This window comes from Alexandromys fortis, unplaced genomic scaffold (genome assembly GCF_014885135.2).
Source record: "Alexandromys fortis isolate MF-2015 unplaced genomic scaffold, M_Fortis_MF-2015_v1.1 scaffold_174, whole genome shotgun sequence".
Taxonomy (NCBI): Eukaryota; Metazoa; Chordata; class Mammalia; order Rodentia; family Cricetidae; genus Alexandromys; species Alexandromys fortis.
In genome coordinates, this window is record NW_026068063.1 from 3,398,949 (window position 1) to 3,425,505 (window position 26,557).

The 26,557-nt window shown below is 51.0% G+C and overlaps 2 protein-coding genes across 4 annotated transcripts in view; one reads left to right on the top strand and one right to left on the bottom strand.

Annotated features, from left to right (window-relative positions):
- Positions 1–6,788, top strand: part of Nsf (N-ethylmaleimide sensitive factor, vesicle fusing ATPase) — a 594,435-nt gene extending 587,647 nt beyond the window's left edge. For all 3 annotated transcript variants that reach the window (XM_050120418.1, XM_050120417.1, XM_050120419.1), the window contains exons 18-21: positions 472–606; positions 1,778–1,891; positions 4,808–4,863; positions 5,277–6,788. In XM_050120418.1, coding sequence (XP_049976375.1) covers positions 472–606; positions 1,778–1,891; positions 4,808–4,863; positions 5,277–5,298 — 327 coding nt within the window. In that variant the 3' untranslated portion in view covers positions 5,299–6,788. The remainder of the gene's footprint in view (positions 1–471; positions 607–1,777; positions 1,892–4,807; positions 4,864–5,276) is intronic.
- A 3,559-nt stretch (positions 6,789–10,347) lies between these two features.
- The window catches only part of Wnt3 (Wnt family member 3), a 43,166-nt gene continuing 26,956 nt past the window's right edge, over positions 10,348–26,557 (bottom strand). Inside the window, exons 2-5 of the mRNA XM_050120379.1 lie at positions 19,989–20,230; positions 16,856–17,121; positions 15,729–16,216; positions 10,348–12,300 (exon numbers count right to left, since the gene is read on the bottom strand). Of these exons, the coding sequence (XP_049976336.1) occupies positions 15,737–16,216; positions 16,856–17,121; positions 19,989–20,230 (988 nt within the window). The 3' untranslated portion in view covers positions 10,348–12,300; positions 15,729–15,736. The remainder of the gene's footprint in view (positions 12,301–15,728; positions 16,217–16,855; positions 17,122–19,988; positions 20,231–26,557) is intronic.

Below are 26,557 nucleotides of genomic sequence, written 5' to 3' on the forward strand. Positions count from 1 at the left end.
GGTTTGTGGGTTTTGCCTACTCGTTTATATGCACAAATAAGTGGATTCTGCTTGTTAGGCTGGGAGCCTAGGCCCTAGTCCCTGGCATCTATCTCAGCCCCCAGGCCTGGTCTGGACTTCAAATCCCAGCAGGCCAGTCCTGACCCCTCCCTGGGGGTGGGGTTAGGACTACTCCCCAGGGTACTTAAGTGATCCCCCAAAAGAAGAACACGTGGTCCCCCTTTCTTCCTCCCGGGGGTCGCGTTTCTGCGGCTTCCCGGTTTCCTCCTCACCCGAGAGCGCAGATCTTCCATTAAACCTGGATATTTCTTAATTTGGCTTGTTTTGATTTGGCTTGATTGGGAATTTTTGCGTCGTCAGAGAGCTCACTTAGGAAATATTCCTAACACTGCTCATTTCATTCAAGCTTCCTCCAGTCTTCTCACTGGCCTTTTTATCTGCACAATAACACATCTTTCTCTCGGTAACCAGGGCCGCAAGCTTCTCATCATTGGGACCACCAGCCGCAAAGATGTCCTTCAGGAAATGGAGATGCTTCATGCCTTCAGCACCACCATCCACGTGCCCAACATCGCCACGGGAGAGCAGCTGCTAGAAGCTTTGGAGGTAAAGATGAGTCACTGTTAGAAACTGTTTATCAGAAGGAGTTGAGGCCTGAGATAATGCAGAAGGGTTCTCAGCCACAGCAACCAGCATTTAGTGGAACATAAAGCTAGAATGTTGGCCCCTTCACTGCTTTTCAAAAGCTAGAAGAAAAAGACACAAAGGAGAGTGGATAAACTTCTCATTCCTGGGTATGGGCAGCACACAGACTGCAGGGGTCAGTCATTCTCTTCCCAGCATCTGGTCCTTCTGGATCTCACAACGGGGGCGTGGATGGGTGCACTGGTTGGGGGAATGGGTGCAGTGTGGGGGATCTGTCACTCTCTTGCCAGCATCTGGTTCTTCTGGATCTTACAACGGGGGCGTGGATGGGTGTGATGTGGGGTCATCACTGTTTCTTCACAGTAGCTGGCAACACATTTCGTTGCATTTAATAAACCAGAACAATGATTAAAGCCTTTGAAACTACAGAAAAAAGCTACTCAAACTTCACAACTTTATAACGTGAAAATGTTTCCTTAATTGTTGAAGCGTTTAATTTAAAAACTGAATATTAGTGTACACATGACTAGATGAGATCTGTTGGAAAATATGATGTTAAGTTGTTTGGTGTGGAAGAGTCAAGGAGACTTCTTAAAGGTCCCACCACTTAAGAGAGGCCGTGTGCTCCCACAGAGCACCTAAGAGAGGCCGTGTGCTCCCAGAGTACCTAAGAGAAGCCGTGTGCTCCCACAGAGCATTGAGAGAGGCCGTGTGCTCCCCACAGACTATTGGGAGTGGCCGTGTGCTCCCCACAGAGCAGAAGTCAGCAGAAGTATTTCTTGGTCACCTGTTTGAGCAGCCTTTTGTAGCTGGGATGAGTAATCATAGATTGGAGTTGTTTTCCTCCAGAAAATATGTCTCTAAGTTTACTAAGGTCTCTAGAAACACAGCATAAGATATGTCTCTTTCAGACAAGGTAATCTTAGAACATTAGGGAGGCTAAGGCAGGAGAATTAACCGTGAGTTTGAGGAGAGTCTGGGCTACCGAATAAGACCTTGCCCTTGTGTGGTCACATGTGGCTAGGAGGGTCAGTTCATCCTGGTCAGCTAGCTCCTCCCACTGCTCACGTAAGGGCGAATGCTGGGGTGTGTGCTGTAGACAGGGCTTCATTATTGTTTATTGCTTTTGTAGCTTTTGGGCAACTTCAAAGATAAGGAACGCACCACGATTGCTCAGCAAGTCAAAGGGAAGAAGGTCTGGATAGGAATCAAGAAGTTACTAATGTTGATTGAGATGTCCCTGCAGGTAAGCTGACTTCTCTGTGGAATCGCAAGAGTGGAGGTGGCACACCAGGAGGGCCTGCGTTCCTGTCCAAAAGCTCAGGGACACTTGTGCCATCCTCGGAAACAGATGAGAAGAGTGTAGTGTGACTTTTAATTTTAATGTAGAGTTATTAGGCCTGACAGTCAGAAAGGACTTCAAAGAGCCATGTGCACAGGTTGTCAGCGAGTTAGTCCCGGTCACACACTCTCTACTATAGTACTCTATGTCAGGTCAGTAGTGACTGCACAGACCCAAGGGATGTGTAAGGACAGACACAGGGACTTGTGCAGATTAGACATGGCCTCTGTGCATGTCCCCTGCCCTCTCCTAGAAATTTTTTTCTTTTCTTTTTGTTGGTTTTTGAGGCAGGCTTTCTCTGTGTAGCCCTAGACGTCCTGGAGCTCTCTATGTAGGTGGGGCTGGCCTCAAATTCAGAGATCTGCCTGCCTCTGCCTCCCTAGCACTGGGATTAAAGGTGAGCGCCACCACTGCCCAGCTTCCGAGCAGTTCTGTGCAGACTGCTGGAGGGTTAAAGCATCCCGACTCCCATAGACCACACATCCTCACAGGCAGCGGAGACCACGTGGGTACTTCCTTGTATCTACTGCAGTTCCCTCCCTTCTCCTGGAACTCCTCGCTTCCATGTTCCTCTACACGTGCACACACATGTGTGCAGATTAAGAAGGTCTGTGTGTTCACACACCTGGGCTGCCACCCCCTGTGCACGGCCCCAAGGCCAGCTCAGCACGTACCAGAGTACTCAGGAAATCTCCCTCAAACAAACGAGTGGATGAATGAATGAGTGCGCCATCCCCAGACTCGAGTTTGGAGACTGGAGTTATTCTTAGCACATGCGTTGCAGGGCAGTCCTGCCCTTGCCAGCGTGGGCAGTGGGATTTCTCGCTTCACGTTTACAGCGGAAGGAAGCTCTTGGACCAATTAATATAAACTACGGAGAGAATCGTTTTCATTCTCTCTGATAAACTTAACTTAAATTTTTGTGGTTTTCAGAAACCAAAAGTTTCCCCAGCTTCCAGCAACTGTTTTTAAGTCGATTTATGTATTTTCCATTATGAGCAGTAAATTAGAGCCGTAGACTGAGTGCTGTGCTCGGGCTTATTCCTGGTAAAGGCGTACATACAGGTGTACTGGCTCTGTCCCTGAGAAGATAAATCTGCCAGAAAGTCAGCTCTACCCTTCTCTTCTCAGTTTCAGTACAATCTTCTAAAATAATTGCACAGAAGAAACCATGTGAGTTTTTCTCCCCGCCCCGCCTTCCTCCTCTCCCTTTGATGCCCGCAGCTCAGTGATCATCTTAATACCTCTTGTGTGGGGAGGGGGAAAGTGAGAGTGGGTGTTCGGCCTCATCGCCAGCGACTGACACTTCATAGGCCTGGAGTTTGAACCCCTTCACGTCAAATGGATTCCGTGCCGCTGAGTGACTTCCCTTTAGATCTGCCTCAGGAGCCGAGCTGGGGTGGAGAGACACGTGGTTGAGCAGAGTGGAAGTCATGCTCACGCTGCTCGCGGGACTGATTTTGTTAAAACTTGCTCGGTGTTGCGATCTGCTCTGACTGGATGTCACCTGAGGGAATAAGGTCATTTATCTAGATTACTTTTCCCTCCCTTCCTCTTGACTTCTAATTCCATAGCTACAGGCAAGTCAGTAAGTCGTTCCTCACACATATTAAATATAGTTAATGGGCGAAGACCTGCATGTACTGACTGCAGCGAGCTCCAGCCAGTTCCATTTTTTAGAAAGAACTTTGACAATTGATTCATGTGTAATTCTAGTCCCCAAGAGGAAAAATGGTTCTTTTGTTAGCCGGTCGCACTTTTTCCTAGTTCTTTGTAGTCTGACCCCTTAACTTTGATACATTTGAAACTTCTGTTCACTCTTTTGCTGGGGACAGAGGAGAATCTTTTTTATAAAGTGATTGGAGGGGAATTTGATTGCACAGCTGCCCGCAGCTGCGCACAGCGGAGCAGAGGGAGCAGAGCGTTTGCAAGCTGCTCTCGGAGGGCGGGGAGTTCCTCTTGGGAACGGACTTCTGCGTACATGCTTTAAAGGTGAGGTGTTTCTCACACGAAAAGTTCATTCTGGGGAATTAGCGATGTCTGTAATGATAGTCTTCCAGATCACCTCCGGTCTGGTCTCCACCATCAGGCCAGCAAGAATACCACACACTTTGCCACAGTGGAGTAAACTGCAGACAAAGTGACAGCTACGAGAGCTCCTGTCTCAGAGTCCACCATCTTGGCTTGGGTTTGTGACTCTCTGGCAGCCAGAGACCAGGGGTCCCAAGAGCCCAACAGCACTTTCTGCTCCCTTGGGTGTGGCAGCATCTCCACCAATCCCAAAGGAGCACTGCCGCTGGAAAAGCCAGGTCACCGAGTATGTGGAAGTCAGAACTGTATTTTGGTCCTTCAATCAACCTCAATTAGGTTTCTTCAAGTTCTGTCTTCTTCCTTCAGTAAGATGTATGAAATAGATGTCATTTGAACTCCCATGAGTCAGCACCAGAATGCCTCCAGGCATGTCTGGACGACCCCCCCCTCCCAGAGCCCATCGGCTGGTCTGTGGTGATGCCTTCCTGGTGTGTTTCCCCTCCTCACACCAGTATAGCCAAGGGAGCACTTGGCTGAGGTGCCCTTGAAGGACCAGTGGCTTCTCCATATTGGGAAGTCCCACTGGCTTCTAAATGACATAATCTGCTCTATTATGCTTCAGTACATTGGCCAGGAGGCAGGTGACACCTTTCCGAGTGTCCCTGGAAGTGGGCCCTGGTGTGTGTGTGTGTTTTTTGTTTTTGTTTTTTGTTTGTTTGTTTTTGTTTTGTTTTGTTTTTGGTGAAAAGCGCCACCGACATGTCCTCTCTATTTCTTCTGATGATTTAGATGGATCCTGAGTACCGCGTGAGGAAATTCTTGGCCCTCTTGAGAGAAGAAGGCGCGTAAGTACATGCCATCCTCGGGAGCACCCCAGTCTGCAAGGTCCCAGGGCTTCCCCGGAGCACCAGTGCAGTGCCATGCACAAGTCTGACGGTTGCTTTCCTACATGACCTTCTTTCCGTGTATCAGTGTCTCCCTGTGTTGTAGGTCTGAAGGACCAAGCAAGGAAATGAGCTGGTCTGTCGGTCTGCTCTCCTGGTCCTGCTTCCCAAAGCACAGGGGAAACTTGATGGGACATATTTATTGGAACCGCTTCTAAAATGCATGGAGCTGTGGCCATTGTCTTTCAGAAGTGCCCATCAAGTAGCAAATGCATGGAAAATGGAGAGAAGGCCCAGAGCTCTTAGTGACTTCTTGGTGAATGTGTTTTTGCGGAGCTCATGGTTTCGTGTCTGCTTTGGGATTTCTTTTGCAGTAGCCCCCTGGACTTTGATTGAAAACGGACTGTTTACAGCAGTGACCAAGGGAAGTGACCAAGGTGAAGATGGCCTGGATCGTCACTCAGCGAACTCACGACAGCGGACGGAGTAAACCGCTCGCTACCCTCAGCGCTCGTTCTGCATGATTAGTGCGGCCACCTCCCTCGTGCTCCTGAGATCCTCGTGTTTCCTAGAAGGTGTGAACTTCTTTAGGCTACTCCGCTTGCCCTCCCATGCTAGCTAAGATGATCCCTGCCTAGGTGGGAGGCATGCTGCACCTGTGCACACTGCTCCCGCCACGCCCACCCCCAGAAAACACTTGGCCTACCAGCAGGTAGGCTTCTCCATGTGACCAAGGGCAAAGGTAGACGTTCCAAGAGGCTCACTTGGTGTTCCTCCTTGCTAATGGCCGTGTGTCTGGTTAAAAGGTTCTTCCACAGAATGTTGTTATCTGTGCCTGAAGAAGCAGGCTTTGAATACCTAAGATGCTGTTCTCAATCATTTTCAGAGATATTTCTAAGTCGCAATCAGGAGAGCTTCCCTAATCGGAAGTCCGATCATTCCTGCCGTGGCTGTGATATGCCCTGAGTGTAATTAATTTGTTCTGTGGTAAGAGATATGCTAATCATTACCACTCGGTAGATGCTGTTAAAACCTTATGAAAGATACAGATGGAAAGCTGTACATCCCTAAACAGAAAAAAATATTAAAATAATCTACAAGCCTCTCAGCTCCAATTAGTGTCCAACTCTAAGTGGGTCAGCTCCTTGGGATGACGTCAGAGGCTTATTAGGGCCATACTCTTCCTTTTCCTCAGCCGAATGGCTTACAATTTCCTCTCCCTGTATCTCAAACGATCTGTAATGTCTAAAGCACATAACTAAGACACTATTATCCAGCGAAGCCAGCCACCTCCTCGTCCTCTCCCTCAGTCTTGAATATCCATTCCAGTGCATTCCGTTCTTCCTAAACAGGAGGAACTCACCCAGCCCTTTGGAGGGAGATTTGTCTAACCAGTGGGTTAGAAGAAATTTAATTGGGTCGTCATTCATGGTGATGAGTCTTAGGGAGCACGCCCCTCTCCCCACTGCTGCTGCTGCTTAAAACACAGAGACAGTGATCAGAAGCCAGTCAGGGGGCTTGATGCCACAGGGGCGCCTGGGTGTGTCTCTGACACTGTCCCCACGGTAGAAAGCAGATCATCTCCTAATCTTGCTGTCTGTGTACTTCGTTTTGGGTTTTCATCCCTGGCTTATTTTGTGGCTTTAGATGAGTGAATTGTGAAACTGTGATGCCCGTGGCCAGTGCTGTGGTCCCTGTTCATCACCATGGTCCCTGTTGTCTGTGGTCCTGACTTTCTCCTATCAACAAAGCCGTGTATGGATTAACTTATGTTTCTTGTTCAGTGAAGTTAATGTCTTGTGTTTTTGTCCAAAATTATATTGAAAAAAGATAAATATTATATTGTGTAATGCAAATTGAGGGAATGCAATAAAGAGTAAATATACTTGAAATGTCGTGTAGACCAGTATTTTCTGCCAAGCAGCAGCAGTCACTGGAAGGACTGTGTGATGAGAAGCCCCTCCTTGTTTTGGCACAACTAGCGCAGGAGATGGATAAGTATTACAGGGGCTAGAGAGATGGCTCAGCAGTTAAGAGCACCCGGTTTGATCCCCAGAATCTACATGGCAGCTCACAACTGTCTATAACCCACATATTTGGTACACATATATATGCAAGCAAATCATATAAAATAACTTTTAGGCCAGGCTGATGGCACATGCCCTTAATCCCAGCACTTGAGAGGCAGAGGCAGGCAGATCTCTGTGAGTTTGAGGACAGCCTGGGATCTGTAAAGCAGTGGTTTTCAACTTGTGGGTTTTGACCTCTTTGGGGTCACACAACCCTTTCACAGGGGTCACCTAGACTTTCGGAAAACACAGAAACTTATCATTCACAACAGTAGCAAAATTAGTGATGGAGTAGCAACAAAAGTAATTTTACAGTTGGGGTCACCACAACATGAACTAAATTAAAGGGTCACAGCTTTGGTAGGTTGAAAACCACTGCTGTAAAGAGACTCTGTCTCAAAAAAATAAGTAAAAATAAAAAATAAATTAATAAATTAAAAATAGAAAGAAAATATTAAAAAGAAAAAGCTCGTTATATATGCTAATATGCAAGAATCTTCATACTTGTGTTTGATAGTTATTTTTACCTTAAAAATCTAAGCTTCTGAAGCTAGGAACTCAGTCAGAAACTGAAGGGAAGCTGCTTCTTAGTAAAATGGCTCCTCCTCTGAAACGTGTGAACCGGAGGCTCCTGCACTCCAATGCGCACAGTGTGAACTGGAGGCTCCTGCACTCCAATGCTCACAGTGTGAACTGGAGGCTTCTGCACTTCAATGCACAGTGTGAACTGGGGCTGCCTGCACTTCATGGCTCATTTTAGTATCCGTCATACTTTCTGCATTTCTCAGACATCAGATGCCACAGCCCCGGTCCTTTGCACAAGTAAGCCCCCAAAATGAAGGCTGTGCAGAGAAGAGGCTAGCTCCTCCTTACCTCCAGAGCATGGCTACTCTGATGAACCTCTCCTACACAGTCTTTCACTAAGTCATCCAAAGAGATTATTTACCAAATGTTTATGTCTTCGTTTAGGGTGGTAGCTTAAAGGTTACAGTGAGCAGCCTCTCAGTTTGAACCATATGGCACAGGATTGTGGAGAAGATTCAGTTAGGTCTGATAATCAAACCCTCGTCAACAGACCTACAGAAGCTGACTCAGTCATAAATGGCCACCTGACCAAACACAGGAGGCAAGGGCAGGATTTCAGTTTGCTCGTCTGGCAGCTGGGCCACCCTCTTCAAACAAGAGACTGGGCAAGGTTTGTTAAGGGTTCAAAACTGCATGTAAATCTTTATAAGTTGTTGTAAAATGAAAGCCGCTGGCACCCGCTGAGGCTGAGTCCCGGTGACAGCCCAGGAGGGTGTGAGCACACCGACAGTGGCATCAAGGTGCACCAGTGACACCCGTGATCTGCAGGAGATGTAGGGGCTGAGGAGGGGGTTCACAAGGAGAACGAGGTGTGGTGGTGCACACCTATAATCCCAGCACTCCAGAGGCCGAGGCTGGAGGCCAGCCTGGTCTACCTAGTGCCAGGAGAGCCAGCACCGCAGAGTGAGACCGTGCACTCTGGGACTGCAATGGCATGGAATTGTGAGTCTCTGGCCCAGTCCCCGTAATGGACAGCCACTGTTCGGGATTAATCAGTGGTGAAGTAGCTGTTTGCCTCCAGATTCTGTTAAGCCTGCATAGCAGTACTTAGGAACACAGTACTTAGGCTGAGCTCACTTCCTGAGTGTAGACCATTCCCGCTCCATGCCAATATGCCCAGGAACACACGAGACAGCCAGCGGGTCCACCCAGAACAATCTCACCCCACTTGCCTTGCTTTTCCTTGCTTTTGCCTCAGCTCTTCTCCCTGTATTTCTGCCTCATTCTTGAACTCAACAAACAGCCTGTCTTCAGAATAATGTTGCTTTGAATAAAACCTTCCCCTTCTCTCAATTTTCCCCAAAACATTGTTTAAATTTTATATCTCTATTTTTTTTTTAAGACATGGTCTTACTGCATAGTGCTAGCTGGCCTGGAAGGGGTCCACTCATCTCTGCCTGCCTTATACACCACCATGTGCAACATAAAGCTTCCTCTTCCCGTTGTTTCTAACTACTTTTCAAGCATAGCTTGAACATTGTGTTCTCCTTAATAGAATCCAGTGGCCATAGGATACAGATAGCCTTAGTAAGTATGAATAGAGACCAGTTAAACATTTGGCAATCTTGTAAGTTTAAAAAAAAATTAAAAAACAAAAACAAAATAAAACCCAGAATGCTAGGAGAGAAGAGTGTTTACCTCATGGAAAAGTAAAATGAAATAAAAGAGGCCAGCCGCTAAAGCCAGGAGCTCCGCCTCTACTCTCGAGGGGCTTTGTACAAGTGGTTCAGGGGCGAAAGATGCATCACAAGGAGGAGGCTCTTGTGGTCATTTCCAGCAGCGGGGTATAAGGCAAAGGACTTTATATTGGCAACCCATCTCCACCATCAGAAGAAGATGGCGTCATTTTCTGACGATGTAACAGTTATTTCTATGAGTGGTAGAGCTGGAGAAAGAAAGAAAAATTCTAGCCATCCTCTGAAACATTGTGTCAGAAACTCTGAAGAGGGTATTCTGTAGGTAGGTAGGTCTGAGCACTAAAGGACCATATATCATCATTAAACCGCACGCCTTTAATCGTGGCACTCAGAAGACAGAGGCAGGCGGATGCCTGTGAGTTTGAGGCTAGCCTGGTCTACAGTGTGAGTTCTACAGCCAAGGCTACACAAAGAAACCCTGTCTTGAAAAACAAAAACAATAGCAACAAAAAAGATGGGAGGATGAGGGCCTCAGGTGAGTCTTACTGAAACTCCAGACCGAGGAGAGAGTGCCCTTCCCAGAGTTCCCAGCAAGTCCTGTCCAAACCAACCTCCAGCTCCAGTGTCAACCGGCCCAGCGCCCAGGCAGGACACACCATCTTGAAACCTACTTACCTCTTCCACAATTCAGCTGTTGTATAGAGCTGGCAGGAGAGCAGCCATTTCTGGTGCAGCTTCATTTTCAATAGACCAGCTCCTTGTCCCCAACCAACAGTGTGAGTGTGGTCAGGAAGGAGGAGGAGGAAGACAACAGCTGGCCCTATGACCCGCTGACCTGGGCCAGATCGTTTAGAAATACCAAAGACATCAACATATATGTTGAAAATGTTCAAGCCTGTGAATTAATTACTGACCAGATTTGTGCTTCCCCAAACTGGAAATCCTTTGTGTTTTTTGTAAAATTGATACTTAGTATCAAGTAATCTTTTAAGTCTCATGTCACACCTGCTGTTCGTGACATCTCGTTTACAGGGGAGGAAATGACCATAATCTGGCCATTTAATTAACAGAGGCCACCACCTTCAGATACCCTTGACCTAAGGATGAATCTGGAGACTCCACACAGCGTACAATGTATCTGTTTGAAGTTTACCTTTTCTTTAATGACTTAATGGAAAAAAACTGCATGATGAAATAGATTTTCTCCAAATATATATATATTTATATAATATATAATCTTAGTTAACTCAAGGTATATACATTGTATAATAAATAATATTTATAAAAAGAGACTTTTTGAATATAAAATCAAAAAGATCAACAACTTCTACAACTTTTTTACAAAACTTTGGATACAGCAGGTTGGTAGGAAGTTCCCAGTGGATACTATGACCTGACTATGGCGAGGATAATTACAATGTACTCAGGTACTACTATTAAATAATTACTTGTCAGCTACTTGAATACGCCCCAGAAACATGACTTTATCACTTTTAATATAGAATACATAGATATGAAAAGACTTGTAAAATTTTGTATCCGGTCTGCTGAAGTGTCCTTGTATAAGCGAGCATTATCCGATTGACTTGATTTCAGACTTCTGGAAGGAGAGAAGGGAGGGGCATTTGGGATGCTGGGAAGGGGTGGGAGGTGTACCTCGAGCAGTGCTCCTGGTCACTGGGCGGAGAGTATGGGCGAGGGCCTACTTGGGCCTGCTTGGCAAGTCAACTACACAACAGGAAAGTGAGTGGCTGACCTGATGTCGGAGTTAGCAGACCCCAGACAGAAGGGGGAAAGGACAAAACTTTGTTCCGCTCCATTCCTCTGTCGCATCTCCTCTTTCTGATTCTCCTTAAGACAGAGTTGATGGATTGATCCATGCTGCCGCGCCCATCTTATTAACCCCAGGCAGGACCACCAAGCATCAGAACTGAGCTGGGAGCTGCTTCATTCACCCTGCTCACCTCTTTCGAACATCTAATCCAGATCCTTAGGAACTGGGATAGGCTATCTTACTCACAGACCGGGGAGGGCTGTGTTAAGGATCTCTAGTCTTTTGGGTTACTCAATCCAAAGGGCAGAGAGGCCTCTGGGAGACCTGCCCTCCTAACACAAGGGAAATGGTAATCTCCACCCGCCCCACCTGTTTGCCAGCCGCCAATTTGCAATTGCAAGATTGTTGCTCTCTCACTGGTGCCATTAGCCAGCTAAGGTGCCCAGCTGTGCCATCTAGGGTCTGCTGGTGGGCATGGCTGCCAAGGGCAGAACGGCCCCCTCTTTCTGCAGGTAGTGCATGGAGCTGGCAGAGACTTGCCTCCGCATCCAACCTATTTACAAGTAAGATCCACCATGAAAAGCATCTGCAGAAACGGCGGAGGCTGCAGAACGGCAGAAAAAGATGACCTGACTCTTTCTAATGCAGAGCAGGCTAGAGACAAAAATGACCTAAGAGGAGCTCGACCATTCTTCAGATGGTTTCCCAGACCGCCCAGAATTCTGAGATCTTCAAAACTCAAGATCCTGCTCCAACAATGACCCAGGGCCTCCCCGCCACTACACCCTGGCTATACTTATGGCTTTTCTCAGAATGGGAAAGTGTGTCCAGCTTGCATGGGAGTAGAGGGACAAAAGGGACTGCAGGGCTCTGTCCTGTTTCATCCTGGAATGTCACGAGTAGAGGCAGCTTGGAGGGCAGAGCCTTGCCGTGCTCTCGTCTTCCCCACCAGGCCAAGAGCTCGCATTAGCCCAGCCTGTTCTGTTGAAGTAGAATATTTTTTTTTCATTTTTATTTTCTTTAACATGTGCAAAGGTAAGCCTCGGGTCTGTTCCCAGCAGACCCTGGAAAACCAAAAAAAAAAAAAAAAAAAAAAAAAGAAAGCCCCTCTGTAAAGCCACACACCATCCAGAGCAGGGTGAGAAATGTTAGATGAGAAAGGAGGGACCTCCCGTCCGAGGCCGGCTGGGTCCAGGTCATTTATCACTTGCAGCTGGCAAACAGTCCACGCTCCTTGCCGGCCAGTGCCGAAGGCTGGCCCAGGTCTAGATCCTGCTTCCCATGGGACTTCGATGAATGGATCCAGCCGCGCAATCTACCCCTTCCCAGTGCCCTTTGGGAAATAAACAGGAAGAGTCAGAACCCTAATAACCACTGTTGCCATCACCCCCTGGGATGCAAAGATCACAAGCTCCTAACACTGTTCCCTCTTAACCTCCGAGCCTGCTGTGGAGAGAGGACACGCCAAACCTTCTAGCTGAGGAAGCCTGCTGTAAGTAGCTATGGTGGCACCATCCTATGTTGAGCTGGAGAAACCTGGTCATCTACGGGACCAGTCATTTCCCAGCAAGGCTAGCTCCACCAGACACATTCTGTGTCCCTGATCAGCAGCTTGCTGTGAATTGTCCTAAACAAAAGGCATCTACTTAACTAATTATGATGAATTCCTTCTCAGAATGCTCTACTGAGAACGTTTAATCCTTCACCCTGTCCCGTGGGATTTGAGGTACCAAGGCGTCTCCCAGGCACCACCAGCCAACCCTCAGCTGTGGGTCTGGCAGAGATGAAGCAGGCAGAGCAAGATGACCTGAATATGCCCAGGGTTCCACAAAAGACTAGTGATAGACCCAGTTAGATGAGACTGGGTCCACAGCTCTTCCAACATAGGGTAAAAAAAAAAAAAAACATAACCCCGATGTTTATAAACCACCAGTGTTGAGGTCCCAAGCCAGTGGCTAAGTGGAGACAGTGGACAAAACTCAAGCAATGGAGAAAGCATCTTCCCCACTTAGGAAAGGCGGGGCTGCTGCCACTGTGCTGAGTTCTTCCCAGAGGGTATGGAGGACATGTGACCTGCCCTGCTGCTCTATGGCTTCTTCTCTGCCTATTCTGCCAAGGAAAATGCCAGACACTCTCTCTGCCTGCTTTCTCCCTGCCCACTGGTCTCTTAGGTTCCACAGGGGTGAGAGAGTAGGAAGGAAGATCTCAACCAGCTTTGGCAAACCAGGCTGCAAGAGCCTAGAGAAAGTTAACTCTTGATCAGCCCTGCTGGGACTTCAGGCAAGGCTCTTTAGGACTCTGTCGAGCTCCCAGCAGCCCTGCAGGACACAGATCTTATCAAGAGGAAACCAGGGCTCAGAAAGGCAAAGGATGTCACAGTGGGAGTGAGCTCCCAGCTTATCAGGAAGTGTGGGCTTGAGAGCCCCACCCTGCGACCGGCTAGAGGCTGTGACCTACATGGTTATGTCTGCACGATACTGGAAAAACACCAAGTGTCGGTTGTAGAAATGTGAATCAAAGGGGCTGCTGGCAAGGGCTCTGCTACCCAGCTACACCTGATTCTTCTTAGGGGGTCAATTTTTAGTACAAGGGTTGGTGTGGAGTGATTTTCTGGACATCAAAGGCCAACGCAGCACTTCCTTCTCTGCCTGGAGGATCTGGGCTGCCCACACGGGCAAGGACTGACTCACAGGATCTGTATCTGGGACCCACACTGCCCCCATAGGTCCAACATGAGGCTTGGCACACCGATAATGTGGCCTTAGCAAGCTGACGTGGGGAAGGGTTTCTGGGGGACAAACACGAGGGTCTGTCTGGGCCACTGATTCAGTCTGTCCTTCAGTGAAATTGGCGGCTAGACAAATGGCCCTCCCACCTGACCAGTGGCTGACTACACCCACAGCTCCTCAAAATGGCCAGAGCCAGTGTCATCTGATAGGGGTGGCAGGGCCACTACCTGTGGTTTTCTGACATTCTTTCCACCTCTGCACACCAGCACTACCTATGAGTCTCTGTACTCACTGACTTTTCTCCCGGCCTTTCAAAACACAGAAGGAATACCAAGGTGCCACTGTTTCTTTGCAGCAACCCCGTGCCAGCGCTCTGGTGGCTTCTCTGACACTTCTGATTAGAGCTAGCTGCAGAGGCGCATTCGTGCCCACTAATGCTAACTTGAGCCTCATAAAAATTCAGCAAGGTCCCCATTCCGCCCTCAGGGTAGATGTGAGGAAGTCAGAAAGGAGTGCAATGTTCAGCAGCAGGCTAGTGAAGTGCTGAGACTCAGCCGTGGTCCTCCCAACCCTTGCCCTCGAGACAGAAAACTCATCCCTCCTGTAGGGTTCTAGACCCTGCCAGGATGGAATGTAAACCCCACAGGAACTTCTCAGATGGGCTGAGAAGGGTGTCACCCTTCAATCAGAGGTAGTTTGTGTGATGTTGGGTATCTCCTAGCCCTACGCTGCGCGGACATGAGCCACCAGTTCCTGTGTGTCGGTGGTTCCAAGGTGCTTAGGTAGAACACACTGCCTTGGCCAGCCGTAAGCTGACAAAAAGCTGTTTTCCCATCAGTCAAGCACTGGCTTTGGGTGTTCTTCCCCTCACTCCTCACAGCAGCGCAGGAACTCTAACAGATGCTGAAGCAGAGTTGTTGGTTGACAAATGGGATAAGCTCACTGAGAGTCGGATCTAACTGCAAGCCTGCACCACACACAGCAGAGCCTTCTCAGGGGAGGAGAGGACCGAGGGAGGGCCACGCTGGCCTTAGAAACCTCCCATGCTAGAGACTCTAGGATCACTCTGCTTCTAGGCTGGCCTTCCCGGGGTCCTCCCACACTGGCCACCTCTGGGAAGCTTGGGAGCATAATCCACCAGCCTTTTATCCTGCGATTACTCACTACAGTCACTCTGAACTGGGATCCTTCCTCCTTCCCATCTCCCTCCATAAACTTGGTGAGAGTGCTCCCTGCCCCACCCAAGCTTCAGATCTTGCTCCCACCCCCACCCACCCCACCCCACTCCCAGGCTCTGAAGGATTTGCCTAGGTCAAAACTTGCCCTTTTAGTCTGTGGATGATGGGAAATGACTCTGCCCTGGGGTATGAGAGACTTTTCAGCCCATGGTTTCAGGCTCTCTCTCTCTCTCTCTCTCTCTCTCTCTCTCTCTCTCTCTCTCTCTCTCTCAGGACAGGGTCTCCATATGTATTCCTGGCTGTCCTGGAACTTTCTATGTACACCATATGGCTTCAAAGTCGCAGAGACCCATTTCCCTCTGCTTCCTGATTGCTGGTATTAAAGGCCAGTACCACCATACCCAGATCCTGTTTCTGGCATTTGAACTTCTCCTCATTGAACAGTAAGGACACTGAGGCCCTAAGAAATGAACATTAGGGGCACAGCTAGGACCAGACCTCGGCATCTCTTCTGACTGCACAGACACTCAATAATGACAGCCAGCGGCCATGAACAAACCCGGTCTAGCTCATCATTGCTAATTTGTGTAAGATCTTTAATCAATTGCTTGTGACTTGTGTGCACACCGTTGGTTATTATCTGAGCCTGGTGGAAATCTGTTAAGTCACTGCCTAAGACCATTCCCATGTAAGCGTGGGAAGCCCTGGATTTCTTCTTCTGCCCCGGAGCCTTGTTTGTCTTGGGAAGCTTAGGAACAGAAAGGCAGTCCTGGCAGAGGAGAGCAGAGAGCAGCCCTGCGCCCTACTCCGTACCCAGTCCTAGGCATAGCCCTGCGCCCAGCCCTGCACCCTACCTGGCTCCCTACTTGCAGGTGTGTACGTCGTAGATGCGAACGCACTCTTGGCAGCTGACGTAGCAGCACCAGTGGAAGACGCAATGGCATTTCTCCTTCCGCTTCTCGGTCCTCGTGTTGTGGCCGCGGCCACAGCACAGCAGATCGCAGCCATCGATGCCATGAGAGGTGACATTGCAAGTCCTGTCCCTGGTGCCGAAGGAGCCCGTCTCTGGGTTGGGTTCACAAAAGTTGGGGGAGTTCTCATAATAGACGAGGTCCCTCTCGGTGGGGGGCTTGAAGAGCGCATACTTGGCCCGCAGAGTCTCCACCCAGCCTCGGGACTCTCGGTGCTTCTCCACCACCATCTCGGAGGCGCTGTCATACTTGTCCTTGAGGAAGTCGCCAATGGCGCGGAAGTCGGGCTGGGCCCACCAGCAGGTCTTCACCTCACAGCTGCCCGACAACCCATGGCATTTGCACTTCAGGTGCATGTGGTCCAGAATGGTCTGGGGAGGAGAAGAGCAGCAGCTAGCCCAGAGTGACCCACCTGGGGTACCACACCCTCATGGGAAACCAGGGTCTCTAGTCCTACCCCAAACCTTGGCAGGCTTTCCATTCGCATAGCATCCACACTAGTGGTGCAAACTGCGCCTGTCATGCCCCTTCAGTGCTGAGGCTGAGAGCCAAGTGATTGGCTCAAGGTTCCACAAACACAGGAAGGGGTAAGACTGGACTCAAAGTCAGTCCCCACAGACAACCACATCACAGATGTACGCAGACTAAGCCTGTCAAGCAGCATAGCACAGCCTTCAAGTGCTTGCTCCTATAGCGCAGCCACACTCTCTGGCAGAGTAATTTCCCCCCCCCCCCGCCCCCAAAGAACCAGGGGCAGGGCCAAGCATGATGATTTGATTTTGGTACCAGAACCTACAAGGTGGGGAGAGCTGGCTACAAGTTGCCCTCAGACTTGTATACACACAGCATGGCACGGACACACAGAGACAATGAATTAGCAAATGTACTTAAATGAAAACTAATAACCCACTCGGGAGCAGTGGGGGAGTGGAAGGAGGGAGGTCAAGAGTTTCCTATGGGGTGTGTATCAGATCCTAGAGGGCCCCCAGAGTTGAGGGCAGCTGACTCACCGTGCGGCCTGCCTCGTTGTTGTGTTTGTTCATTGCCGAGCGGGCATCCGGTCTGTTTTCCCGTGCATCCGCAAACTCCCGCGACACCAGCACCCCGAAGTCGGCGTCCTCGCTGCAGCCGCCCCACTTCCAGCCTTCTCCAGGTGGCCCCTTATGATGCGAGTCGCAGCCGCAGATGGTGGAGGTACCCTCGGCGCAGGAGCGCGTGACCGCGAAGGCGACACCAGCCGAGGCGATGGCGTGCACGAAGGCTGATTCGCGGGTGGCTGCAGGAGGGTGTCGGGAGAAGACAGTCAGGCTGGAGCCTAGGTTACAAAGTCTTGCCTCTGAGGGCTGGACAACCATCGAGGGAAGAGCCAGGTGCCCTCCTGCTCCTCTTTAGCGAGTTCAGACCCTAGTAGGCCTTTTCGCTTTACGGATGGGTAAACTGTGGCCAGGACTGCAATGCTACATGAAAGGAGCGTCTATGGCGGAACGGGAATGATCACTGAGGAGCTAAGGTGGCCATGCCCTGTCCTAGCTCTTGGTTTCCAACCTTAAACTTCACAAGCACTCCTTTACAAAACAGTTCTGAGCACCTACTATGGAGGCTGGAATCTGCAACCTAAACCTATTAATCCACGCTCAGTCCGAATCTTCGTTCCCCGAAGGCAGATTCCTCATCTGAGCTTTACCTTACACTCTGTAAAATGGGTGCAGCTTCTCCCGCCATAAAGCTGTTTATTCCCTGTCCACATCCTTCTAAGACAGAGGGGTCCAGACACAGGGCAGTTTTTCTGCCTCTGGCCCCAGGGACACGGGAAGAGGAGAATCTCATGAGGTGTCCCTAGCCTTCCTTGTTAGAGTAAGAGCCACCCCATGAATGCTGCGTATATACAGTTCTGTCTTTCGGGGGCTTTATTCCCTAAAATGTTCTAAACTCTTATTTTATAGACAGAGCACTGGGAGACCAGAGGTTCAGCAATCTCTTTTTATAGGACCCCAAAGCAGGCCGTGCCATTTTACACAGGTGGTCGGACCCAAGTCTCCTTTCCTAGGTCGTGGCCCATCCTTAATACAAAGTTCTCATAGCCGCGGCAGCCTCTGCTGGCACGACGCCCTCACGCGCCACCTGCACAGCAGGGGCGCGTCCCACTTTCCCCGTAGCCTGGCGGGGATCGCCGAGCGGGAGCTGGCGCAGCCCGGGGGTTGCGCGCAGCGGTGATCCGGGCCTCCGGGCCCGCGCGCCCCAGGGGAGGGCGCCCCTGGCTTCCGGCGACCCGGCCCCGCCACGCTCGGTTCCCAGCGCCGGGGCCGCGGGGGTGGCGGGGGCGGGGCGGGGATTAGCCTGGGAGCGGCGCTGCCAGCCCCGCTGTGCCGGTCCCCGTCCGGCGGGGCCCGCTGCGCCGCTCAATCCGCCTTTGTTCGCGCGGTGTCACACCGCATTACCCGCATAATGCGGCCGCCGGGCCTCGGCCGCCGGGCCGGCCGCCACCGCGTAGCAACGAGCGGCTCCCGCGGCCGGGCCGCGCCCCCAGCCCCGGCGCCGGGCAGCGCGATCCCCGGGAGGCGGCGGCCAGAGGGCGTGTGAATGGCGCTGCGACCAGCGGGCGCGCGGCGGGGGGCGGCGCTCGCGCCCTCGGGGAACTGCTGGGGACCGCGGCCTCGCGCCTTCCGGGAGTTCACTCCACACCTGCTGGGATGTGAGCAAAAGTGGACAGGACCCACGGGGCCCCGGGGGCGCGGGTACACTTTCCTGGAACCTCACCCCACTGCCTTCATCAAATCCCAGTGTCTCAGTCCCCATATTCCTTGCACACCGGGACACAAATTGCCGTCTTGCAGTGGGACCGAGGCTTGTAGCACAACCCCCTGAGGCGAATCTAAACAACTAACAGACCTATAGCGAGCCGGTATAAAAGCTGAAAGGTCTAGGTGGCCGATGTCCTGGGCGGGACGCGTGATCAGAAGGCCAGTGTTGCTTTTGGGGTGGCGTCGGGACGCCGGGCTGTTTGATTAAGCGCTACCTGGACTGAGGTGGGGCGCCGGAAGGCGGTGAGACCAACAGGCGGGCGAGAGGAGGTTTGAAAAGCCTTTCGCCGCCGCCACTTGGCCCCAATTAGAGGCCAAACCTTTTATGTAAACAAGGAATAATTAGCTTTGATAATAGAAGCGTAAACAGAATCATCATCCATTGATTTGCTAATTGCCCTCCTGTCCCATGACAATAGCCAGCTATTTTTTTTTTTTTTTACTGTACTAGAAACCCAGGTGGGGGCGGGGGGGGGGCGCGGGTAGGGAACTAAATTCACTCCGGTCGGTAGGGTAGTCAGTTCCTCTGTCCTAAACTCAGCGGATCACCCCTCCTCTTCCTGGCTGTGAAGGCAGCTTTTACCAATTCCTTCTAGGAGGAGGAGTACCCACCCCCCACTGGCTGGCAAAACTCCGGGGACAGCCCAGCTAGGGTCATTAAATTCCCGGACACAAGAGGTTCTGGGGCCAAAATCCCCCTTCTTAGGAGCAGTTTCCCCACTCATCCTCCCTCTCTTACACCCCATGTTCCAAGTCAAATGCGGCTACTTTCATCCACTAGGGTCACAGCTGGTTACACTGCCAGGTCTCAAGATAGCTGAGGCCACCAGTTTATGGGCATGTCTTGCTTTCAGGACATGGGAACCAATGAGAACTCTCAGGGGACCCTTGGAGGCCACACAGTGCTACCAACACCAGGCAGCTTCAACACACTCTGGGGACTTTTCCATGGCAGAACACCTAGGCCTGGCACCATCCCACCCCCACCCCTAAGCTGTATTTGCATAGCACTTAACACAGCAGAGGGGAAATATCACTCCTGTCCACATCAAAGCCTTGGGGCCCCTGCTGTGTCAGCCAGGAAGGAAGGCTCTGGACTCCTTGGTGCCTGTCCTCCAATCTCCAACCCTGAGGCATCTCAGGGCTGCCCAGCCCCCTGCAGCACCAGAAAAGATGTGCTGAGGAGGAGACAGCCGGCTGTGTCCGGAGATAGACCCCACCCACTTTCCACCAGCTTTATGATCCCCCTAGGGAGATCTTGGTTTCAGAGTTTCCCACGGTGGGAGGAAGGGGGCAGAGTCCTGGGACCCTTCCCAACACCCCCACTCTCCCAGCAACGTACCTTTGTCCAGGACAGGCCCAAAGATGGCCAAGCTGTCGTCGATGGTGGTACAGTTCCATCGGCGGCCCCGGAACTGATGCTGGCACTCCTGGATGCCCAGCTTTACACCTTCTGCTACACTGGGCATGATTTCGATGTAATTGCGGCAGAAGCGCAGTTGCTTGGGGACCAGGCCTGGGATGGAGCCGCAGAGCAGAGGCTGGGAGCCCAGAGATGTGTACTGCTGGCCCAGGGCCAGGGACCTGCAGACAGACAACGGGGATGGCACTGTAGACATAAAACACGTGGCCTAGTATGGATGTCATGTCTTCACAGGGGAGGGAGTGGGGCGGGGGGTGGGATGATCCACGGCTCTGAGAAGCCTATATAACCTCATGTGCTGTTTTTGACTTCCTTGGGGACATGGTGTCCGCAAAGGGCACAGCCCTGGTTTGGGCAGTGTACCTCTGACTTGCAGGGTATGTGGAACAGCGGAGCCTCTGGGGGAGGAGGGACTTTGTGGGTCTGGACTAGAAATATAGAATTGGGGCCGAGATCAAGTTCTGCCCAGTGCCTGTGGCCCAGTTGCCCTGGTGGGAATTGCAAGAGTCCCGCTGAGGAATCTCCCAGGGACTCTAGGATTCATTCACAGGCCATGTGGAGACTAACAGCCATTCGTGGGAAGGAATCCAAACCTAAAGGACAAAGGAAGCAGAGGCCATTGTGACTCCAGCTCCATCTTAGAAAGAAGAACAAAAAACGGAAGCCTAAGTCTCAGCAGACACGCACACATACTCCAGCTCTTCCCCAGGATTAGACATACTTGACCAAGAGTCTGTCTGCCTCTGATGGCATCAAGTGCTCTGTCTGCAAGCGCCTCTGCCACCATCTTTATAGTTCCCTAGAAGTTTCTAGAGTGCCACCTCCTCTCTCACCAGAGACAGAGGCTCCGTTTCATGATTACTTTCAACTCAAGAGCAAAAGGAAAAATCTCAGCAGGCATTTCCCCAAACCCTGTTGCTCCAGTCCAGCCACCCTGTTCTACCCTCGGGATATTCTATGTTGGAAAGTCCAACTCTAGAAAAATCAAAGTCCTGCCGGTGTCTCTGCTTTTTCCTTCCCCCTTCCCAAGAAAGGGGCAGCAGAAATGATGTCATGGGTCTCGGGACTTCACAGTCAATTGTGGCCAGCCCCATATAAGGAGCAGTGTCCTAGAAGAAGGCAACCTAGGCACTGGCCAAGGTCAGTCCTGGGTGCAGGAGCCTTGGGAAGAGGGCCTGGGGTAGGCCTCTGGGGTGGGCTAGAAGAAAGCACACAAAAGCTACCTTGGCTAGGCACGGGTGAACCAAACACTGGCCATTTGTGGATTCTGGTTGTTCAGCACCTTGCACGAAATGGGCCTGATCAGTTTTTGATCATCTCTGTCCCCTGATGAAGAATCAGGGTTTCCAGACCGCTTGCCCCAGGCTGATCAGCGTATGCTACGAGCTGCCTCCCCAGCACCCTTCCCCCACGTTAGATACTCAATCCAGAGACTCCAGGGCAACATGGCACACAGCACCGCTGCTTCAGGCCCCTCTGGCCTCAGCTACCAGGGGAGGAAGTCCAGGTTTTCCCATTTGTTCACTGGAAAGAGAGACTGGGGAGGCAGAACTTGGGGGTTTGAATTAGTGACCTTCAGGAGCCATGTCCAGCCATGCATGCCTAGCAAGTGATCCCCAACTGAGCTCTCCCCAACCCAAGTTCTGAATCCTTTTGAAAAAGAAAAGTCGGGGACGTGGTGGTGCATTCCTGTAATCCCAGCACTTAGAGAAAGCAAGAGGATCAGGAACTGCAAACTAATCTGGGCTACAGGACCTGGGCTACATGGAGACAGAACAAGAGTGAGAAAGACAGACTGGGGTAGCCACTGAAGCATTAATGGCACCCCATCATGGCTAACTACCAGCTCCCTTCACTCAGTGCCCTTTCCTCGAGTCACCTGATAGCAAACCAGCACACAGTAGGGACTTTACTAGCTGCAAAGATCACAGCCCACACGTGGGACCACTGTTACAAACTACACCACCTGGCTCCAGAGCTCTGGGGCAAGTCACTTACCTCTGCCTTATAGACAGTGTCAGGAGCTGGGGTGACTTCAGGCCTGGCCTGTCTACAGCTTAGTGGGCTTGTGTCTAAGTGGGGGACAGTGGTGAGCCCAGACTGATGGCACATAGCACACGAAGCCCTGGAGGGAGCTCAGCAAACCGTCATCTGCTCCACCCCGTGTATAGAAGAAAACTCCAGCATGTATTATAGGTCTGGCCCGGGCTGGGCACAGTTCTAAATGTTTATATCTTTACCCTATTTAATCCTTATAGGTCTGTGATATAGAAACTGTCATCATCACTAACATCGCATTTCACAGACAAGGAAACCAAGGCAAATAAAGTAAGTAACCTGCCTGAATCTGCAGGGCTTCAAGTGTTGGAGTTGACCCTTCCTCCTGACATATGTTCTCTCCCTTCCCTCCTTCCCTCCCTCCCTCCCTCCCTCCCTCCCTCCCTCTCTCCCTCCCTCCCTCCCTCGCTTCCTCCCTCCCTCCTACCTTTACAGTACCCTTTCCCAGCACACAGCCCTAGTCTCACCTCTCAAGCATTACAGTTACTAGAAAAGAAAACCTTCCAGGGCTCAATGCAGACAGCTTGTCACCCTGAGTCATGCTCCCTCCTCCTTCCAAACCTGGACCCTTACCCTGGCTCACACCCAGCTCTGTCTTCCTCAAGCTGCCAATCCAAGCAATTTCCTTAACTTCACATCCCAGTTTCCTCGCCTGTGAGACAGACCTCACAGGGGTAAAGGAGCACAGCTAAATGCCAGGCATATCGGAATCCCCCAAGGAATGGTGGCCACCTCAGGTTCCCCGCCATCAGTACTCTGTCCCTGCCATGTCACCAGCCTCATTTCTTTCTCTCATCCTTGTTTCCCTGACTTGGTACAACACTCCAGAATTTCCATCGTACATGAGAAGAGACGAGGCCTCAGGACAGAGCTGAGACCCTTCACCAACAGCCCTGTCAGGACCGGCAGAGCAAATCCCTCTGACTGACAGGCCAAGTTGAGCAAAGCCGTGTGTGACTTGGATGGATGTTCAAGCTAACCAGAGAGTATTTCCAGGATGCTCTGGTCAAAGGTCTCAGTGGTCTGGACATCCTGTGATAATTAGCCTGAGCCTCTAGGGATGTGGCTCAGATGGATGGCTTTGGGCTCTTCTTGAGGCTGTGGCCTTGGCATTGAATTCTGTAGGACAGCTGCCCTCCCAGACATGCCCTGCCGGTCCTGAGCTGTGCCCACGCAGCACGGCTAACATTCCATCGTGGCAGACCTATCAGCGTATCAGCGTAACCCACTTCTTGTCCCCATTACAGAAGAGCTTTGTCCCCCTGGGAGAGTCGACAAGAGAGCCTCCTCTTCTTGCTCTCTCCCCAGTGTGAGTGGCTTTGATTAGATTTGCCTTAGGGGCAGCTGAAACGGCTTCACACCCTTCGCGCAGGCAGAGCCCTCCACCTGAGTGTCTCTCTGCAGCCCATCCCCAAGGCAAACCCATCCTGAATCACTTGTAAAGACTTCCATGAGCTCCCAAGCAGAAATAACCTTTCCCAGCCTGAGTTTTGCCTGCACCCCATTCTCTCCTCCTCACCACAGAAGGCTGGCTAATTTGTGTGTAGCATGTCACAAAAGGGGCGTGTCTTCTATTGTTCCCCCCCACACACACACACACATACACCAGCACACTTGGGGTTCTAGGCAAGAAATAGAGGATGCCCCAAAGAGCCTGCCTGCTGCCCCCACTCGGCAGGCTCCAGGCAGCCGGAGGTTGCACCCACACACAGGACAAGACTCCTCAGTTCCGCTGAGGGACTTCCTACCGTGAGGATCTGAGACGATGGCCAGGCTCCCAAAAGAGGTTGGGGCATGGCTGGTACCAGCAGCTGGTGAGGGGGAGGACAGAGGGCTTGCCAGGCCTGCCCTGCTGGGTAGGGGCTATTTATACCAGCTCCTGTCCCTTTCTTGCCCTGCTCTGCCCAAGGCCCTATTGCCTTCAGCCCCAGGGACAGCTCATCCTTCATCCCAACCACCCACCATCCAGCTGGACCCAGGCAGATCCAAGTAGCCAGGTGAATGGGCCCTAGGTGTCATCAAGACACAGGCTGATCACAGGGACCAGGGTGCTGACCCCAAAGGGAGAAAGACCACTCTTCAATTAGGCCAGGATGAGAACACCCCAATAGCCTTGTCCGTTCTTGCCCCCGGGTTCTTTATCACCTATTCGGACACCCGTGGATAGAGGCTGTGGGTGGGTGTGCATGGTGACAAGATGGGATGCAAAGATTTCCTTGCTGGAGTGGGAGACCAGACCTTGCCCATGGTAGGCAAGGGCTCTACTGCTGAGTCACAGAGCTAGACGGTAGCGTTCTGAGACCATAGCCTGTAGCCCATTCGGGTCTTGACCCGCAATCTTCCTGTCTCAGACACCTGAGTACTAGGATTGTAGGTGTGCACCCCACATCCAGCTCAGAGCAACGATTTTAATGGGTTAATTTATATTCTTTATTGACATACATAATTAATTTGAAGGCAAATGGGGTAAAGATCTGAAGCGAGCGGCTCCCAAAGAAAAAGCACAAGTGGCCTGTTAATACTTTTCATAGTGAGATATAGAATGCTTTGTTTTGTTTATGTTTTAGAGACAGGATCTCATGTATTCCAGGCTGGCCTTCAACTCCCTAGGTAGCCAAGGATGGTTTTCAATTTCTGAACCTCCTGCCTCTACCTGAGTGCAAGGATTGTGGACATGAGCCACCACACCCAGTTAATACAGTGCTGGGGACCAGACTCTGAAGGCCAACTAAGCTACATGCCTAGCCCTAGTCAGAGAATTCAGGGCAGCCTAGCTGCTGCATTGACTTACAAAGAGAAGTGTCCCTGTGGCCTTAAATACCTGCAAACTCTGCATCCCCCCCAGCATGACTGAGCCCCTACTGGGGCCAGGCTGCCTCTGGTCAACACTAGGCTCATCCTACCAGGTAGCCTCCCCTGTACCTAAGCCGGCTTGTTTTGTTTGCTTTTAAGTTTAGAGCCTACCAATACAGGATCTAAGAGCTTAGGGAGGTGTTGGGGGTCACCCAGGTTCAGGCTGTCTTAACTGCTAACTATTTTTGTTTGAAAATGGTCACAAGCACAACCTCCCTCCTCTCCCTATATTTAAAACATATTTAAAACGAGGGATTTGCGTGTGTGTGTGTACAGAATTTCCATAGGATCCAACAGTCCCAGCCTAGGTTCATATTCCACAGTAATGATTGTTTAGGATGATGAGAATGTTCTAGAAATAATGGCGATAGTCACATGACTCTGGAAATGTACTTAACGTATTGATTTATACAATTAATTATCCCTAAAATGACCAGGACTGTGTCTACCTGGATTCCTCAACTTTTTAAGAAACCTTTGGAGAGCCACTGGTATGCTCCAGTTTTATGGGGATACCAAAGCTCAGATAGGTTTTGTTGTTTTTCTGGGTCACTCAGTTGACTGGAAAGATCAGGAGCCATGGCCACAGCTTTCTATCGCCAACAGGCTCTTCTCCCTGCACCCCTGGCTCTTCCTTTGAGCCCCAGGATATGATAAAGCACATTATCAGAAGCTTCTCTAGAGCTCTGAGGAGCGGACAGAATGTATTTGGGCCCACAGCATAACGACAAGGCTCTCTGGCTCCTCCATTGGTCTCGGGATGAGTTCTGAGGTCAAGCCACCCCCATCTCGTTCTTCTTGGGATCATGGGAGTCCTTGCCTTTCCCTTCCCATGGAGATCAGTAGCCATCCTTCCAGCCTCGAAGAGGAGTCACCATGAGATTCTGATTCACAAGCCTAGGACCTCATGAAATAAACACCCAAGGATTGGGAGGGAGAGGAGAGCCCCTCTCCCCCAAGGTCTTTCTCCTGCACAGACCACGGGGTTTCCAAAAGTCCCATAAAGGTGCAGAGCCAGGTGCACTGTCTGCTGGCTTCTAGACAATACTCAACAGGGACCCAACCTGCTTCTGGTCCAGCAGAACCCCACCTTTTCTGGGTAATACGGAAACTTCCAGAAACCCAAAGAAAATTTTGAGAAATGAGCAGAAGGAGCCAAGGTATGGCCTTCCCACTTAGACACATTTGTTCTGGCGCCTCAGCAAGAAAGGTTGACAAAGTGAGAGAAAGGACAAAATTCAAGATGCATCTGCTCCCGTAGAATCCTTCCTAGAATCCGTGCTGATCTCAGACACGCATGGGCCCTGTGCAAGCTGAGCATGCAACTCCACCCTTCCCGGCAGCACAGTGCATGGCCAAGGAGGGACTGTTTGAGTGATGCCATGCCTGGAGCTCACCCAGGAAACCTAGATGCTGCCCTTCACAGAAGTGAGGGGCCCCTGGACCTCTCTCCATCCCTTGCTGCTTGGTTCACCTCACAGAGTCAGAAGAGCATCTGCCTTTCCGGATCCAGCAGGAACAGAGACAACTCAGTTGACACGGGGGCGGGGGGGGGGGGGGGGGAGAGGAAAAGGGAG